We start from the raw sequence: 16,035 nt of genomic DNA, 5'->3' as shown, positions 1-16,035 counted from the left end.
CAGGTTTCAAACATTTAGAAAAATGAAATGCAAACCTTGACTTTATTGGTGTGGTGAAGCAGCCGTTCTTAAGGCCAGGAGTTGTGTAGCTCTTCTAGTGTTTGAATGGCCAGAGGGACTCACAAGTATTTAATTTTCCCCAAACACACTTTTTCAGATAATTTTCTTTCTTGTACTTCTTAAACGACAGAAGACTCACTTTGTATTTAATTAAAAATAAGCGTGCACATTTTTAAAAAGGGGGCAGTTACCTTTCATCTTATCCCTGGAAGTATTGTTAAGTTGGGAATCTGTCTTTATAGGACTTATTCCTTGTATCTGCTAACATGGGTAGCTTTAAAAGAGAAATCCTAGGGTGCCTGGGTGGCTCAGTCGGCTAAGTGTCTGACTTCTGCTCAGGTCACGATCTTAGTTTGTGGTTTTGAGCCCCGCATCGGGCTCTGTGCTGACAGCTCGGAGCCTGCTTCAGATTCTGTGTCTCCCTCTCTCTTTGCCCCTCCCCAGCTTGCCCTCTGTCTCTCTCTTAAAAGTGAATAAACATTAAAAAAAACAAAAAAAAAAAACAAAAAAAACCCCTTATCATATGTATTGTTTCTTCTTTCATGTAAGATGAAGGACCTCTTACTGTGTTGGTACCTGTAACTTCACAACATGTTTTTTAAAGTATTTTTTTACTTAAACTTTAACCAGTCCAGTATTGGTTTCAGGAGTAGAATTCAGTGATTCATCACTTATATACAGTACCCACTTGTGGCTCATCACCACAAGTGCCCTCCTTAATATCCATCACCTGTCTAGCCCATCATCTGTCTAGCCCATCCCCTACCAACCGCCCTTCATCAACCCATAGTTTGCTGTCTATCATTAAGAGTCTCTCATGGGGCGCCTGGGTGGCTCAGTCAGTTAAGCGTCCAACTTCAGCTCAGGTCATGATCTCATAGTTCGTGAGTTCGAGCCCTGCATCGGGCTCTGTACTGACAGCTCAGAGCCTGGAGCCTGCTTGGGATTCTGTGTCTGTCTGTCTCTCTCTCTGCCCCTTCCCCTCCCCCACTCGTGCTCTGTCTCTTTCAATAAATGAATAAGCATTAAAAATTTTAAAAAAATCTCTTGTGGTTTGTTTCCCTCTGTTATCTCCCTGCCCCCTTCCCATACATTCATCTGTTTTGTTTCTTATATTCTGCATATGAGTGAAAATCATAAGGTATTTGTCTTTGTCTATTGACTTATTTTTCTTAGCATAATACATTCTAGTTCCATCCACGTCATTGCAAATGCAAGATTTCATTGTTTTTGATGGGGTAATATTGCACTGTGTATATATGTACCACATGTTCTTTATCCTACATCAGTTGATAGATATTTGGGCTCTGTCCTTAGTTTGGCTAATGTTGATATTGCTGCTACAAACATTAGGATGCATCCATCAAATCTTTATTTCTGTGTCCTTTGGGATAAATACTTAATAGTGCAGTTGCTGGGTTGTAGGGTAGTTCTATTTTTAGTTTTTTGAGGAACCTCCATACTCTTCTCCAGAGTGGCTGCACCAGTTTGCTTTCCTGTTACTTTGAAGTTGATATTCCAGACTCTGTATATGTGAATACATGCTTACAGTTCTCCTTTTCTCCTTGTGCTCACTGTAAGAATCGATGTCCATCGTAAAGAGAATGCAGGTGCTGCTGAGAAGTCCATTACTATCCTCTCTACCCCTGAAGGGACCTCTGCGGCTTGTAAATCTATTCTGGAGATTATGCATAAGGAAGCTCAAGATATAAAATTGTGAGTAAAGAGGATTAAGCTGTGAAGAGGTTGATACTTATGCTGCTTTATTTTGGACTTCTATGACAATTCTTAGGCATTGTCAACAAACAGGGCAGTGCTGTCCTGAAGAGCTGTGGTGGTAGGTACTCCTGAGTTGGTTATAAAGTAGAAGTCTTTTAAGTATTTTATTTTCAATCATGTTTGGATACGGGGTGGTTGGTATTAATGGGGAGAGTCTAGCTGTAGGAGAAGGCACCTATGGGATAGGAAGCCCACCTGAGAACCAAGAAATCTTCTTGGGATTTACCGAAAATGGGCCTCAAACCCTGACTCCCTTACTCGGAGCCCATGGGAGCTCTGTTCTTATTGTCTGCCCAGCCCTACTCTGCAGCAGCAGGGAGTATAGAGGTGGAGAAATCTCTAATCCTGTGCTAAGGCAAACTGGAGATTTATTTGGGTGTTTGAGGTTGAAACTCTAAATGCCTGTTCCACAAGAACTTTGAACAGAGGTTAGGTTCTATGCCACTTGAGCTTATAGCACAACACTCTCCTAAAAGTAGAGAGCAGACTAAGGTACTGGAGTTAGCCTGGGGACCTAATCACTAGCACTTAATTTGTAGGGACCTTTAATATGTATTAAAAGTATTTTAGTTGTAAGATGTTACATGTAGCTTTGTTATAAGTTCATAATTCTTTAAAAAAAAAAAAAATTCGGAAAGGCTCACCATCCAGATAATGCCGGTGATATTTTTCAGCAGTGATATGTATCACTTGGAAATTCAGAAAGGTACACAATGAAAAGTGAAAGCCCCCCTTCCTGCTCTTATACTCGTCCCCTAAAGAGTAATCACTGTTGAGTTTCTTCTGTTTCCTTCTGTAAATTGTGCATGTATCTCTAGTAATGTAGTTCACAATTCATAATAAAATCCTATTGTTTTGCATTTGTACATTGTGTTCTGGTATTGGGGATTTAGGGATGTGGGTTTGAGTAAGAGGTGTTTTCAATGAGCTAACAGTCTACCTTGGAAGATATTCCCTGAGATGCATGGAAGAAAATGGTTTTAAAAGTTACCTTCAAATACTTGTTATTGTTTTTTTTGCCCCCTCTATTCATGCATTGCTAGAATGGAGGTCAGTGGACTTTAAACTCAACCTAGCATAATGCTTCCTATATCGTAGGTAAGAAGTAAATGTGTAATGAATGGATATTGTCTTTTTACCCAAGAGAAGGTTTACTTCTCCTGATTGCATGACCTTTTTCTTTTTTTATTTACAGCACAGAAGAGATTCCCTTGAAGATTTTAGCCCATAATAACTTTGTAGGCCGTCTTATTGGTAAGGAAGGAAGAAATCTTAAAAAAATTGAGCAAGACACTGACACTAAAATCACGATATCTCCGTAAGTGCTGCCTTGCTTTCTTTGAGTTAGAAATTTTTCTAGCACTGTGAAGCTGTGGGTTGTGTATTATACAGAGCCGCTCCCATCTTTCAGGAGTTTGAGCTACCCTGTACCAACATACTTTTTTTTGTTTCTCCAACTTAATCTACTACCTACTATCTGTGTCTAACCCATATTGAAAGCATTATCTTTTCCTCCTAAAGAGGCAGAAAGCACTACTAACTTTACATTCATACTTTCTAGCTAAAGTCTTGGTCAGATTTACTGATCACTACTCCCACAGTTGAAATAAGTAACCCAATTTATTATCCACTGCTGTGTAACAAATTATCCCAACATTTGACAGCTTGAAACAATAGTAAACATTTATTGCTCACCTAGTTTCTGTGGGTCAAGAATGCAGAAGCAGCTTAACTGGGTGTTTCTGGCTTGGGGTCACTTGATGTTGCTGAGAAGTTCATGCTGACTGTTGATGTGAGGCCTTAGCACATGGTCCTCTCCCCAGGGCTGCTTGGGTGTCTTTAGGACAGTGGTAGCTGTCTTCCACCAGAGTGGATTATCCAAGAAAGAGCAAGATGGAAGTGACAATGTCTTTTATAACACAGCCTCAGAAGTCACACTCTATCATTTTTCTAGTATAATTGACACAGGTCATCTCTATTCAGTGTGAGAGAGGACTGGGCCCACTGGGGAGTAGGTCATCTTGGAAGCTGGCTGTCACACCTTGGGTCTATGAATGCTCTGAAATTGTATGGAAAGGTTTCCCTTTCTGGGGGTAACTATTCTTTACATCACAGTACCCAAGAAAGATGAGGTGAGAGGAGATTGATGAACTAAGGAAAAATGCTAAGGAAAGACAGGCAGCATGTTCATGCAGCAAGGAGTTTTCAAAGAAGGGAGTGGTAGGAAATAGGAAAGTCCTGCTTGATTGTAAAAAAAAAAAAAAAAACACAGAGTGTCTTGAATTTTACACCCAAATGAGAGGGTTTTCAGAGAAAAAAATCTTAAAAGCTATTGTAAAGCAGCTATTAGAAAAAAGCTAATATAAAATGCTTGGCAGGGAGAGGGGTTGAGACCAGAGATGAGAAATACACTTTTTCAGTCTAAGACAAATAGTCTTCCTTGTGTAGATGTTTACATTTTTAGCAAATAAGAGAAAAGGTTAAGGAATAATAACCCATTCATCTGGCTCAAGTTGAGCTTACGGCATTCTGCTAAGTAGTGAAAATGAGGATTTTAACTCTACAATTACGAAGGAGAGCTCTACCAGTTTTCCATATCCTTTCAATCTATGTACTTAGTCTTGTTTTCCATGGTTAAGAATCTCCCATTGCTTTCCTCTCAAGGCTGTTGAGTGGCTCAGGCTAAGGCAGTCTCAATTGTCATCTCAGTGGATTATGAAGCTTCAGCAGAATCTTGGTCAAGCAGAGGGTTTCTGAATACTGCTAAGGCCTTCTAATGTAGGGTCTATATGGTCATCAAGGGATCATGTTTTTAATTTAGTCAAGACACATTGATTTATGTTATTTTCTCCAGCTTACTTTAAACTCTAAAATTACTGGCAAAAAGTAAGTTTAGACACATGAATTCTGGTTTGCCTTTTCGGAATATTTCCATGTTTATTTCTTGCTGGTGACCCAGAAAATGCAATTGCATGAGACTGCCAATTATGTTTAGAATTGGTCCACGCAGTCTAGGAACATCCTTATTAAAGTTTTTGTACATCTGGTTCTTGGTTTCCACTAAAACCGTACACCCCTGTGATCATTTTCTTTACATTTCACTGTTGAATTGTTGTGAAAAAAGTTCACTTAAGTGGTCAAGAAGTACACTGTGTTTCAAACATGGACTTAAGTGAACTGTGTACACCCAGTAATTTCTGTTGAGAAGACTGGAGGGGAAGTATTTTCTTCGGCAGCTTTACAGTTCTTGGATTCCTATCTTTTGGGGCTTACTCATTTTTCATCATGTCTGACCACCCACTTTTACATACTGCCAGCCACCACAGTTGGGTTTTAATTGCCATCTGTGGCTGGACTGTTATTAACTGTCTTCCTCCTGTAATTTCCATTCTTTTTCTTTTCCCTCTTTTTCATTCTGCAGATTGCAGGAATTGACGCTGTATAATCCAGAGCGCACCATTACAGTTAAAGGCAACGTTGAAACATGTGCCAAAGCTGAGGAAGAGATCATGAAGAAAATCAGGGAGTCTTATGAAAATGATATTGCTTCTATGAATGTTAGTTTTAATATGGAGGACATGCCTTTATTTTGATGAACAGTTAAAAGATGTTTTCAATTGGATTAATCCTGATGTCGTTAATGGTGGCAGCATTAGATGTAGTTTCTAATTGATTTTTAGCACCATAGTGAGTGCGTCGTGGGGTAGTTTGGAAGACCACAGGCTTTGACATCAGGTTTGGCTCTCTGTGATTTTAGCAAATGGTATAGTCTTGGAGCCTTAGCTTCCTTATCTGTTAAATAAGGCTAATACTTTCCTAAAAAAAGATGAGTATCTTCTGCACAATGTTAATTGGAAGATTAGTAGAGTAGGAACGTGGGCTTAAGAGGTACGTGAACTGGGTTTGAGTCCTAGTTCAACCACTGATTAGCTGCAGCTCTGTTCTCTTGGACAACTTACCTGTTCTCCAAGCATTGGTTTCTTCATCTGTGAAATGGGGCTGTTGTGCCTACATTGAATGCTTATTAGGACTGGGATTATAATAGATACCACGTATATAAAAGCAACTGTTAAGAGTTCAAATTTTAATTTTAATTTGGTTAGTCATAAACCTTGGCATTAAAACAACTAAAAATGACAAAATAATCTGTGTAGAGCAATGAAGGCAATTAAAGTGAATTGCTGACCTTCCTGAGTGGATGGAATGGTGCAGAAAATGTAACATGTCTGTAGTCCATTTTGAATTTTCAAGTAAATGAAAAAAACACTCCTTGGTTGGGCCTGTCATCTGAAACACTACATGTAAAAGAAGGGAAATATAAAAATAATACCTTTGTGAGAGGAACCTAGAAATATGCTGATCATTTTACCTCCCATGACTGGCTGCCTTATCTACCTTCCCATTATAACTGCTCATCTGATGTTTCAGAGTCAGTTGCGAGTTAATCCAACCATACACCTTTTAAAGAGATTCCCAGGTATGCTCACGTCTCAACTGTCATCTCCACTTCACTTCCTCAGCCCTTATAAAATTCAGCCAACACAAAGTCCTCTTTCTGGCTCCTGGATACACTCCAAAGATATGTCTAGTTGCCATAGTTGTATGGGATGGGACCTGATTGCCAAAGATCTTGACTTTGTTTTAGACTTTTAGACCCACGACAGCCAAATTTTATCCAAGGAGTAAAGATCTCTTAATAATACCTTTTTCTGTATATCAGGTTTGCTTTTCAGTGCACAAATCTCGTTTGCTTACTTCTTCAACTAATGCAAGGTTTTCAGTCTGTATTTACTGCGTGCCCATAGCACACAGAGTACATACTTGTCTAAGCACTGTGAGCTGATCATTAAGGAAAGCGAGGGTATGTTGCCTGCTTTGAGAAAGCTAGTGTAGCTTCAGATCAAGGAGGGGGCAAATGAGCACACAGATTTTAACATATCACGAAATATAAACAGATATGTGCTCAAGTATAATAACATGGAACATCTGCTCTGTTCTAAAATTTGAGTCATAAAATGATTTTTTTTATTTTTTTTACTAGACAAGGTCACAATCTGAATATTGTCACTTATAATTACACTTGATTTTTTTAAATGTAAAATGAGGGACCTTTTTACTATTGCAGCTTCAAGCACATTTAATTCCTGGATTAAATCTGAATGCCTTGGGTCTGTTCCCACCCACTTCAGGGATGCCACCTCCCACCTCAGGGCCCCCTTCAGCTATGACTCCTCCTTACCCACAGTTTGAGGTAAGATAATGTACCTTGGCTTTCTTTATGGGTGAGCGGGATGCAGTCAGAGGGACACAGTTATTAGACTTTGTTGCTCTCGAGTAGGGTGACATTCGATGCTGATTGTAAAACTTGGTCCCCATATGATCTATCAGTTGAGAGCCAACACATGCTCTCTAGTTCATATCAGTAGAACCTTCCTACCTACCCCTTTGTAGAAGGGACACGTGAAATATTCTTTTGAAGTTTTTGGATAGTAGGGTTGTCACCATGGGCTCTTAAATCTCCAAAGAAAAGTTTGAGACTTTGGGAAGGGGAAAGAAGTTATTTTTAAATGTTGAAAGATAGGACTTTTAAAAGGCTTCCTTCATCTTAAACTTCACCTGGAAGTCAAATGCTTTGAAAGGTCAATAAAAATGTGTTTTCCACTTTGTGCTTTTTAAACAGTGAGCTCCAGCTAGTTGTGCTCATGGGTCTCTTGTGCATGTGTATGTGTGCAACCATTAGACAGCTTTTATTTGTTTTGTAAACAGGTAGACTATTAAGGAACCTTATTTTTATATTTATTTTTTAAAAATAGCATTTTTTTCTGAGGTTGGAAATAGGAGACCAGTGATAGTATAAAAATAATTGCAGTATAACATATACCTTGTAATTTTTTTTTTTAAGTAGTTCACAGTTCTGTTGCATTATCAATGATAATTAGAGGTAGAGAATCATCATGGAAATAACATTCTAGGATCTTCCCTTATGGATTTGTTTTTACATCTCTCCCTTCCTGTTTGACTCTTTCCTTCTATATGCTTTGAGTAGTACCTCCTATTCCAATTCAGGGAAATGTCCAGCTGGAACAGCTTGGGGATTCCAACATAACAGTGCCTAGACTACATGTAGAGTAAAATGCTCCTGGAATTGTACTGATAACAGATTGCTGAGATTGTTCATATTTTATCCCTGTATGAATGAGAATTTCCTAGGCCTGTCTTGAACCACCTGTGTTAGGTGTTGTTTACTTTTGGCCTCTTCTTGTAGTGTTTCTGCTTTTATGGTCAGCAACATTTGCATCTTCCCCTACAACTCACCAGCCACCCTGAACACGTTTGGTCCTGGAAACCATAGAACAAAGCCCATTCATCTATGGATAGGCATCAAAATTTCAACCTCATGACAGTGTGAATAGATCTATTATGCATTATCTGAAGCTTTCCACCACAGCTAAAGGTGATGTGAAGTAGTTGACATATTTGTACTTTGATGCTAAAGGGGCTAAGGGAAGGATCCCTGGGATGAGAGCCCAGGTTCAGCCCAGCTCTGCCTGCGCTTTGTATCACCATAGGTCACTCTCCTCTTCCCCCTGGGTTTGTCTTCTCGCTGCACAATGAAGAAACTGAACCAGGACTCTTCTCTCTCTCCTCTCAAATCAGACATTACTAGTGTTTACAAAATTCAATAATATAAAAAGTTTAAGAGGAGGGTAAAAGTGAACCTAAAATAGGAATTTGAGAAAACATGGACTTAAGGTCTAATTTGCCTATTTCTTTATTATAAATAGATGAATTTGTCATATTACTGAGTTTAAGGCACATGTATCTCTGACATTTCTGTGTCAAGCAGCATTGATTAAAATCTACAAGGAGCTGATTATTTAAAACAACTCATTGCTGAAGAAGCTCTTATTTATTTATTTATTTATTTATTTATTTATTAATGCTTGTTTATTTTTGAGAGTGAGAGAGACAGCATGAGCAGGGGAGGGGCAGAGGGAGAGGGAGACACAGAATCTGAAGCAGGCTCCAGGCTCCGAGCTATCAACACAGAGCTCGATGCAGGGCTCTAACTCACGAATCATGAGATCATGACCTGAGCCGAAGTTGGACGCTGAACTGACTGAGCTTCCCTGAAGAAACTCTTATTTAAACTACATCTCTGCTAGCTGCTCTAAACTAGCTTTGTCTTTGGGCACACTCCTTAATCTCTCTGTTCCTCACTTTCCAGTTTGTAAATTGAGGTGTCATTTAAATTCTTTCCTCTCTAGGGGCGCCTGGGTGGCGCAGTCGGTTAAGCGTCCGACTTCAGCCAGGTCACGATCTTGCAGTCCGTGAGTTCGAGCCCCGCGTCGGGCTCTGGGCTGAGGGCTCAGAGCCTGGAGCCTGTTTCCGATTCTGTGTCTCCCTCTCTCTCTGCCCCTCCCCCGTTCATGCTCTGTCTCTCTCTGTCCCAAAAATAAATAAATGTTGAAAAAAAAAATTTAAAATAAATTCTTTCCTCTCTATTGGTTACAGGTAAGGCCTTTACTGGTTATCAGTAAACTCTCTCACATTATGAGTGGTAACATTATAGAACATTCTTGGACATCTGTCTTTTACACTTCTCTGGCTGCTTCAGTAGCAAAAACTCCTAAAGTGAATTGCTAGGTGTCTATTTTTAAGATAGATACATACATATATACATACATACATACATACATAAATATTACCTAGAGTTAGTCAATTTTGTGATGTAGTGATATAGTTTTGTGTAATGGGTTCTTGTGTTCTTAGGAAAATAAGGATTGTTTTAAGAAAAGTGAGATTGTATTTAAAACATTTCCAAAGGACTTTTTTTTTTTTTTTTTTTAGTTTTTTTTAAATGTTTATTTTTGAGAGAGAGAGACAGAGACAGAGACGGAGTGCGAGCAGGGAAGGAGCAGAGAGAGGGAGACACAGAATCTGAAGCAAGCTCCAGGCTTTGAACTGTCAGTACAGAGTCCGACATGGGACTTGAACCCACGGGCTGGGAGAGCATGACCTGAGCTGAAGTCGGACGCTCAACGGACTGAGCCACCCAGGTGCCCTTCCAAAGGACTTTTATGATTTAAATATTTAGTGACTTAAGCAAGAAGATTTTGTTTTAAGAATGGGAGAAAAAGGGGTCAGTGAACCATGAGTAAATGTAAGGAAGATCTCACTGGAACACATGGTCTTGGTTTTCCCTGAGATTTTAAAACTAAACTGAGTAGGTATAATTAGAAGCAGCCAGTGAGATCAGGAGAAGATGGAGAAGCTGCCGGCAGTAAAGGTAGAAATACTGCTGAAGGGAAGGAGCTGAGAACCCCTAAGGACCTGGTGGTTTTGTGCACAGGACAAGGGAATTCTCGTCTTAAAGGGAAGAAATGTGGATAATCTTAGCCTGCATTCTTTGCAGAATTCAAGTAGGCTTTTGATTCTACATGTATGCTGGGTAGTGATATAATGGAATCCCCAAGTTCATATGTGGACATTTCTCTAAATTGGTGTAGGAGGTACCATTCAAAACACAAAAAGCTAAGAAAAAAAGACAAATCTATCATCTGTCTAGTTGGTATAATTAATAAATTAGGGTTATAATGCATGTGTTTTCTATGGATGAATGTGTTATTGTGATTTCTCTCTTGATTTAAACCTACTACTAACTTTATCTCTGTGTATTAGTCTTAGACCTTAAAGAATGTGTCAGGAATCATCCAGAAAACTTGGAAAGGACAACTGCCCTTTTCTCCAGAATGGAAGAAATCTGTGCTTTTGTGGGTTTTAACGTGTTTGCAATTGCCTCTCCTCTTAGAAATAAATACATAGGTATATAATTCTGTCTTGGAAATTGGGTATATATTTTTACTAACTTAAAAAAAACTTTTTTAATGTTCATTTGTTTTTGAGAGAGAGCACGAGCAGGGGAGGGGCAGAGAGAGAGGGAGGCACAGAATCTGAAGCAGGCTCCAGGCTCTGAGCTGTCCTCACAGAGCCCGATGTGGGGCTTGAACCCACGAATTGCAAGATCATGACCTGAGCCGAAGTCGGACATTTAACTGACTGAGCCTTCCAGGCACCCACATTTTTACAAACTTTGGAGGTAATTATTAATGGGAGCATTGTACTATTTTTAACTTTTCACCTCAAGGACATTCATCTTGATATTAAGCACAGTATCCTCACTTTTAAGAAATTCGGCACCAGGGGCGCCTGGGTGGCTCAGTCAGTTAAGCAGCCGACTTCAGCTCAGGTCATGATCTCGCGGTCCGTGAGTTTGAGCTCCATGTCGGGCTCTGTGCTGACAGCTCAGAGCCTGGAGCCTGTTTCAGATTCTGTGTCTCCCTCTCTCTGACCCTCCCCCGTTCATGCTCTGTCTCTGTCTCAAAAATAAATAAACGTTAAAAAAAAAAAAAAAAAAAGAAAGAAATTCGGCACCAGACCATTATTTAATGTGCAGCCCGTATTTAAATTTCATAGTTACTCCGGTAATGTTCTATTATATAGCTGTGTTTTCAGTAAAGAATCCAATTAAGGATTATGCATTGCAGTTGGTTGTCATGTCTCTCTAGTCCCCTCTTATCTTTGCAGGAGTCCATCCCTGCATCATCCCTTCCATTTGGTGTCACCTACTCCCTACCCACCACTTGTTTTCTTATTTATGGCATTGAAAAACCCAGGCTAGTGGTTAGTGTCACCTAGTTAGGATTTGACGGATGCCTCTGTGTGATTAGGCTCAGGTTATACCTTTTTCCGGGAAGGAATACCTTCTCTGTGTCTCACTGGGAAGCAGATGATGTCATTGTGTCTCATTGTTGGTCATACTGTTTGATCGTACAACTAAGGTAGTGTCTGTCCAGTTTCCACATTGTAAAGGTACCTTTCCCACCTATGATTAAGACTGACGTCTGGGTGGCTCCATTGGTTAAGTGATCAGCTTTGGCTCAGGTCATGATCTCATGGTTCATGGGTTCAAGCCCTGTGTCAGGCTCTGTGCTGAACGCTTGCTCGGAGCCTGGAGCCTGCTTCAGATTCTGTGTCTCCTTCTATTTCTGCCCCTCCCCTGCTTGTGCTCTGTCTCACTGTGTCTCTCAAAAATAAATAAGTGTAAAAAACAAAATAAAACAAAATACTTTAAAAGAGAATATGTATCTTGCCCTCCAGTCTTTCTCAAAGTGGGTATAATATCCATTGCTGCCATTTGCCCAATCACATTATTACTATTTTTATGTCTGTTGTTTTTTTACATTTATTAGTTGGCAATGTTCTGTAAAGAAGACTTTCTCTACTTTGTGCTTTGTGAGGGAAAATGGTTTTTTGTTCTTTACATTAGAATTACCCCAGACCTTTTTTATTAGAATCCCCTAGGGTAGGGGTTGGGGAGGAGATGAAACTCTCAGGGGTCACTATTTTGGAAAGCTCTGACTGACCCGAGTGTGGAGGTAGCCAAGATTAACAACAGCTGGTCTGTTTCTTTTCTTCTTCTTCTTCTTCTCTTTTAATGTTTATTATTTTTGAGAGAGAATGAGAGTGGGGGTGGGGCAGAGAGAAGGAGACGAGGAATCTGAAGCAGGCTCTGAGCTGTCAGCGCAAAACTGGATGCAGGGCTCGAACTCACGAACCGCGACATCATGACCTGAGCCGAAGTCAGGCGCTTAACCAACTGAGCCACCCAGGTGCCCCAGCTGCTCTGTTTCGTAACTGGTTAAGAACCTGTACCTCACCTTGGGCTTCTACGAATCAAAATCTCAGTGGGAACAGATGGAAGCTAGAAATTTGTGATTTTTGTAAAGGTCATCAGGGGTTTTTTTGTTGTCCATTCATTGTCAAACTGCTACTGTGCAAGCAACAGATACTATTCTAGGGAAGATGGACTCAAATGTTGGAAAAATATCTATCAAGGCTAATGCATGATAGATATTATTTGGGATAAATGTAAATACATAACGACTCAGGCGTGCCCCTCTTTCTAGGTTGTTTGGTGCTTTATTTTAAACTGTGGTCGAAAACCTACTCCCTTTCTCTGGATCACCTGTTAATTCCAACTCACAGGCAAATATCAGGCCAAGCTGTCTGTGGGATGCTGCCATATGTCTGTTTTCATGCCTCTAAATCTATTTTGGCACACTATGTGTATCAAGATTAGCTTTGGCTATGTATTACAAGAAAAGAAATGGTTTAAATGAGATTTCCTTTTTCATGAGAAGAGTTGAAGGGTAGATAATCCAAGGCTGGTAGTAGTTATGTTGTATCATCTAGGACAGGTGCTCCTATTGGCTTGGCATGCCGCCTCCCAGCCCAGGATGACTGCTCAGGTTTCAGCCATTGAGTCTGATTCCAGCCAGCAAGGATGAAGGATAAAAAAATCAACAGCCACCTCGTAGGACACTGCCTGAGGATGGCTTTTTACACTTCCACTGGTGTCTTGTTTGCCAGAACATAATGTCTGTTACGTCTACCTGCAAGAGAAGCTGGGAAGCAGTGTCTCTAACTGAAGAGATGAATAAATCTGCCCTACTGAATTGAGCAGTATTACCTGTAAAAGGTGTCTCACAGAGCTTTGGGAGGGTGGAGGTGAGCTTCTAAGTTCAATCAGAGACGAAACAAAAACGACACAAAAAGAACCCAGAATGATCTAAATTAATTCTAGAGCACAGAATTCCATGATTCAGATTCCACTCCTACAGATAATTTTCATCGAAAATTAAAGGGAAAACACCATTTTCAGAGAATTGTTGTGTTTCTGGATACCAGTTAGAGTGAACTGTACTTCCAGATAGCTGTCAGGCAGTTTTCTGATTTAATGTTTTAAGGGAACAATTCTTTTACCAGGTTCTGTTGTAGTATATAACCTCTTTGTGGGGGAGTACTTAGTTGGAATAGCTTTGCCTTCACTGTATATTATTAGACTTTGTTCTTTTTCTAAACTCCGATCACTAATAGTCTTAAATGTACCTAGTAGTCACTACTTTGAGAAGCGAACTGTTGTTTTTAAAGGCAATAATTAGGGGCACCTGGGTGACTCAGTTGGTTAAGCGTCTGACTTCAGCTCAGGTCATGATCTCGAGGTTTGTAAATTCGAGCCCCGCCTCTGGCTCTGTGCTTGACAGAACCTGGAACTTACTTCAGACTCTGTCTCCCTGTCTCCAAAAAATAAATAAGCATTAAAAAATATTTTTTTAATAAAAAATAAAGGCAATAATTGTTTACTAAAGCTTTATGGGTTTTTTTTTTCCCTCACCATTTCTTCTGATATTCCCTTTATTCCCGTTGGCTTCACTTTTCTTCTTGAAGAACCTAGTATTGTAGGTCTGTGGGGGTCTATGATACATTTATTTAAAAACTGGGTTAGAGGATTAAAGGTTGGCAGGTGTTCGCTCTCAGCACGTGAGGATGCACCGCAGCTGCCATTCGTCATCTACAGCTGCTGATGAGAAGCTTGTTGCTCCTTAGAAGTTCTCACAGGGAAGTCAGTTACTTACCAAGATCATCTCTCTATGCTTGATGGCCTGTAGGTGAGCAGAGAATCTCTTTTACTTTCAATGTACATTGCCTGGTAAGAAGTAGGTTTTGATGACTAAACGTTTCAAAGACTCTCTCTTTTTATGTATAGCGCTCTCTCTCTCTTTTAGGGTTGTTTCATTTTGCTACTCATGTTTTCCGACTGCTGCTTTGTAACATGAAAGGAGAATTGATGCGCCTTGACTTGGGATAAATCCCTTGCCTCTGTTCCATTCCAGGACTTGGCCCACCCTTCCCCCCTCAACGTATTCTAACCGGAACCTGCCAGGTAGATTTTTTCCTAATACAGCCAGAGTTGGTTCTTGCAACAGACAAAAAGTCTCTAGTTCCTGCCTAGCAGCTGGCTCATGCAGTACTTAATTGGCAAACTTTGAGTTTAGAAATGACAAGAAATGCTCCTTTCAGAAATGCTCAAACAGTAGGCAAGAGGCAGTTGGCAGCTCCTGCACAGAGCAAGAGCTGAAATTGGCATAGCACAGAACAGCATCCATAGCTGAATGGTATTTCCTGGCGTTTGATTTGGCAGAAGTTAGCTCAAGTGCTGTTGTCTTCATAATTTTGATACCGTCTTTGGAATCTTCCCAGAAATCTCCAAAACAATAGCGTGATCTTAAAATCGCAAACTTTCTGTTTATCAAAGAGGCAAGAAAGATAAACATCTTCTTAGGTTTTAGCTAGTTCAAGGTGCTCCGTCAGAAACAAAATATTTTGTGAGTTGAAAGGATTTTGAGATCAGTTCTTAGTGCTCTACTCCTTAGGATTTCTTACTGTAGGTACAGGTCTTTTGTCAGTAAAATATTTGAAAGTAAATCACTCATTGTATACACTTATTACCTCTAAGAGGCCTTGGTTATGTAGCTATGGGAGAAATTTTCTGTGGCGCCTCCCCCCTTTTTTTTTTAAAGACTTCAGGGGGCGCCTGGGTGGCGCAGTTGGTTAAGCGTCCGACTTCAGCCAGGTCACGATCTCACGGTCCGTGAGTTCGAGCCCCGCGTCGGGCTCTGGGCTGATGGCTCAGAGCCTGGAGCCTGTTTCCGATTCTGTGTCTCCCTCTCTCTCTGCCCCTCGCCCGTTCATGCTCTGTATCTCTCTGTCCCAAAAATAAATAAACGTTGAAAAAAAAAAAATTTAAAAAAAAAAAAAAGACTTCAGTATTCTGTTCAGGTCATAGAGTTGAGTAAACTTAATTTCAGTTCCAAACCCAAATCCATTAAAACAAAACAAAACAAAAAACCCAGGAGTATCTATTTTACAAACCAAAGGGAAACACTGGCATCCTTCCAGGTTCCTGAAGGCTGGTTTTGTTGGCTGGCACGCATGTCTCCATGCCTTTGTGATGTCTTAGATTCTGTTCCCCACAAAGTAAATGCACTTAACCCTACTGTTTGCTCATTCTTGTATCTCCTCATGATAGATGATTAGGAGTTACTCATTGGCAGACTTTACCAGTTACGCAACCTTCAATTGAGCAGCTTTGTTCTTACGTTACTTCAAGTTACAGAGTCTGCCAAGAAGTCTAAAGGAAGTTTTGCCGATAGGCATCTGGCAGAAATCCACTGGGAAGCAGCTTGGGTCATGTGACTGTCCTTCACCTCTGAAGGTTTTGTAAGAAGCATTCAGGATAATGCAGCTGAACATTAACTTAAATGCAAAGAATGTGTAACAAAGGGTGATGCT

The 16,035-nt window shown here is 40.2% G+C and overlaps 1 protein-coding gene across 1 annotated transcript in view; it reads left to right on the top strand.

Moving 5' to 3' along the window:
- IGF2BP3 (insulin like growth factor 2 mRNA binding protein 3) overlaps window positions 1-16,035 on the top strand; it is a 150,876-nt gene that overhangs the window by 119,281 nt on the left and 15,560 nt on the right. The window contains exons 7-10 of the mRNA XM_047845092.1: window positions 1,642-1,776; window positions 3,035-3,157; window positions 5,261-5,396; window positions 6,965-7,090. Of these exons, the coding sequence (XP_047701048.1) occupies window positions 1,642-1,776; window positions 3,035-3,157; window positions 5,261-5,396; window positions 6,965-7,090 (520 nt within the window). The remainder of the gene's footprint in view (window positions 1-1,641; window positions 1,777-3,034; window positions 3,158-5,260; window positions 5,397-6,964; window positions 7,091-16,035) is intronic.

The sequence above is a fragment of the Prionailurus viverrinus genome, chromosome A2 (genome assembly GCF_022837055.1).
Source record: "Prionailurus viverrinus isolate Anna chromosome A2, UM_Priviv_1.0, whole genome shotgun sequence".
In the NCBI taxonomy this organism is placed as follows: domain Eukaryota; kingdom Metazoa; phylum Chordata; class Mammalia; order Carnivora; family Felidae; genus Prionailurus; species Prionailurus viverrinus.
The sequence above is the reverse complement of the archived record's forward strand: the minus strand, read 5'-3'. Positions and strand labels throughout refer to the sequence as shown.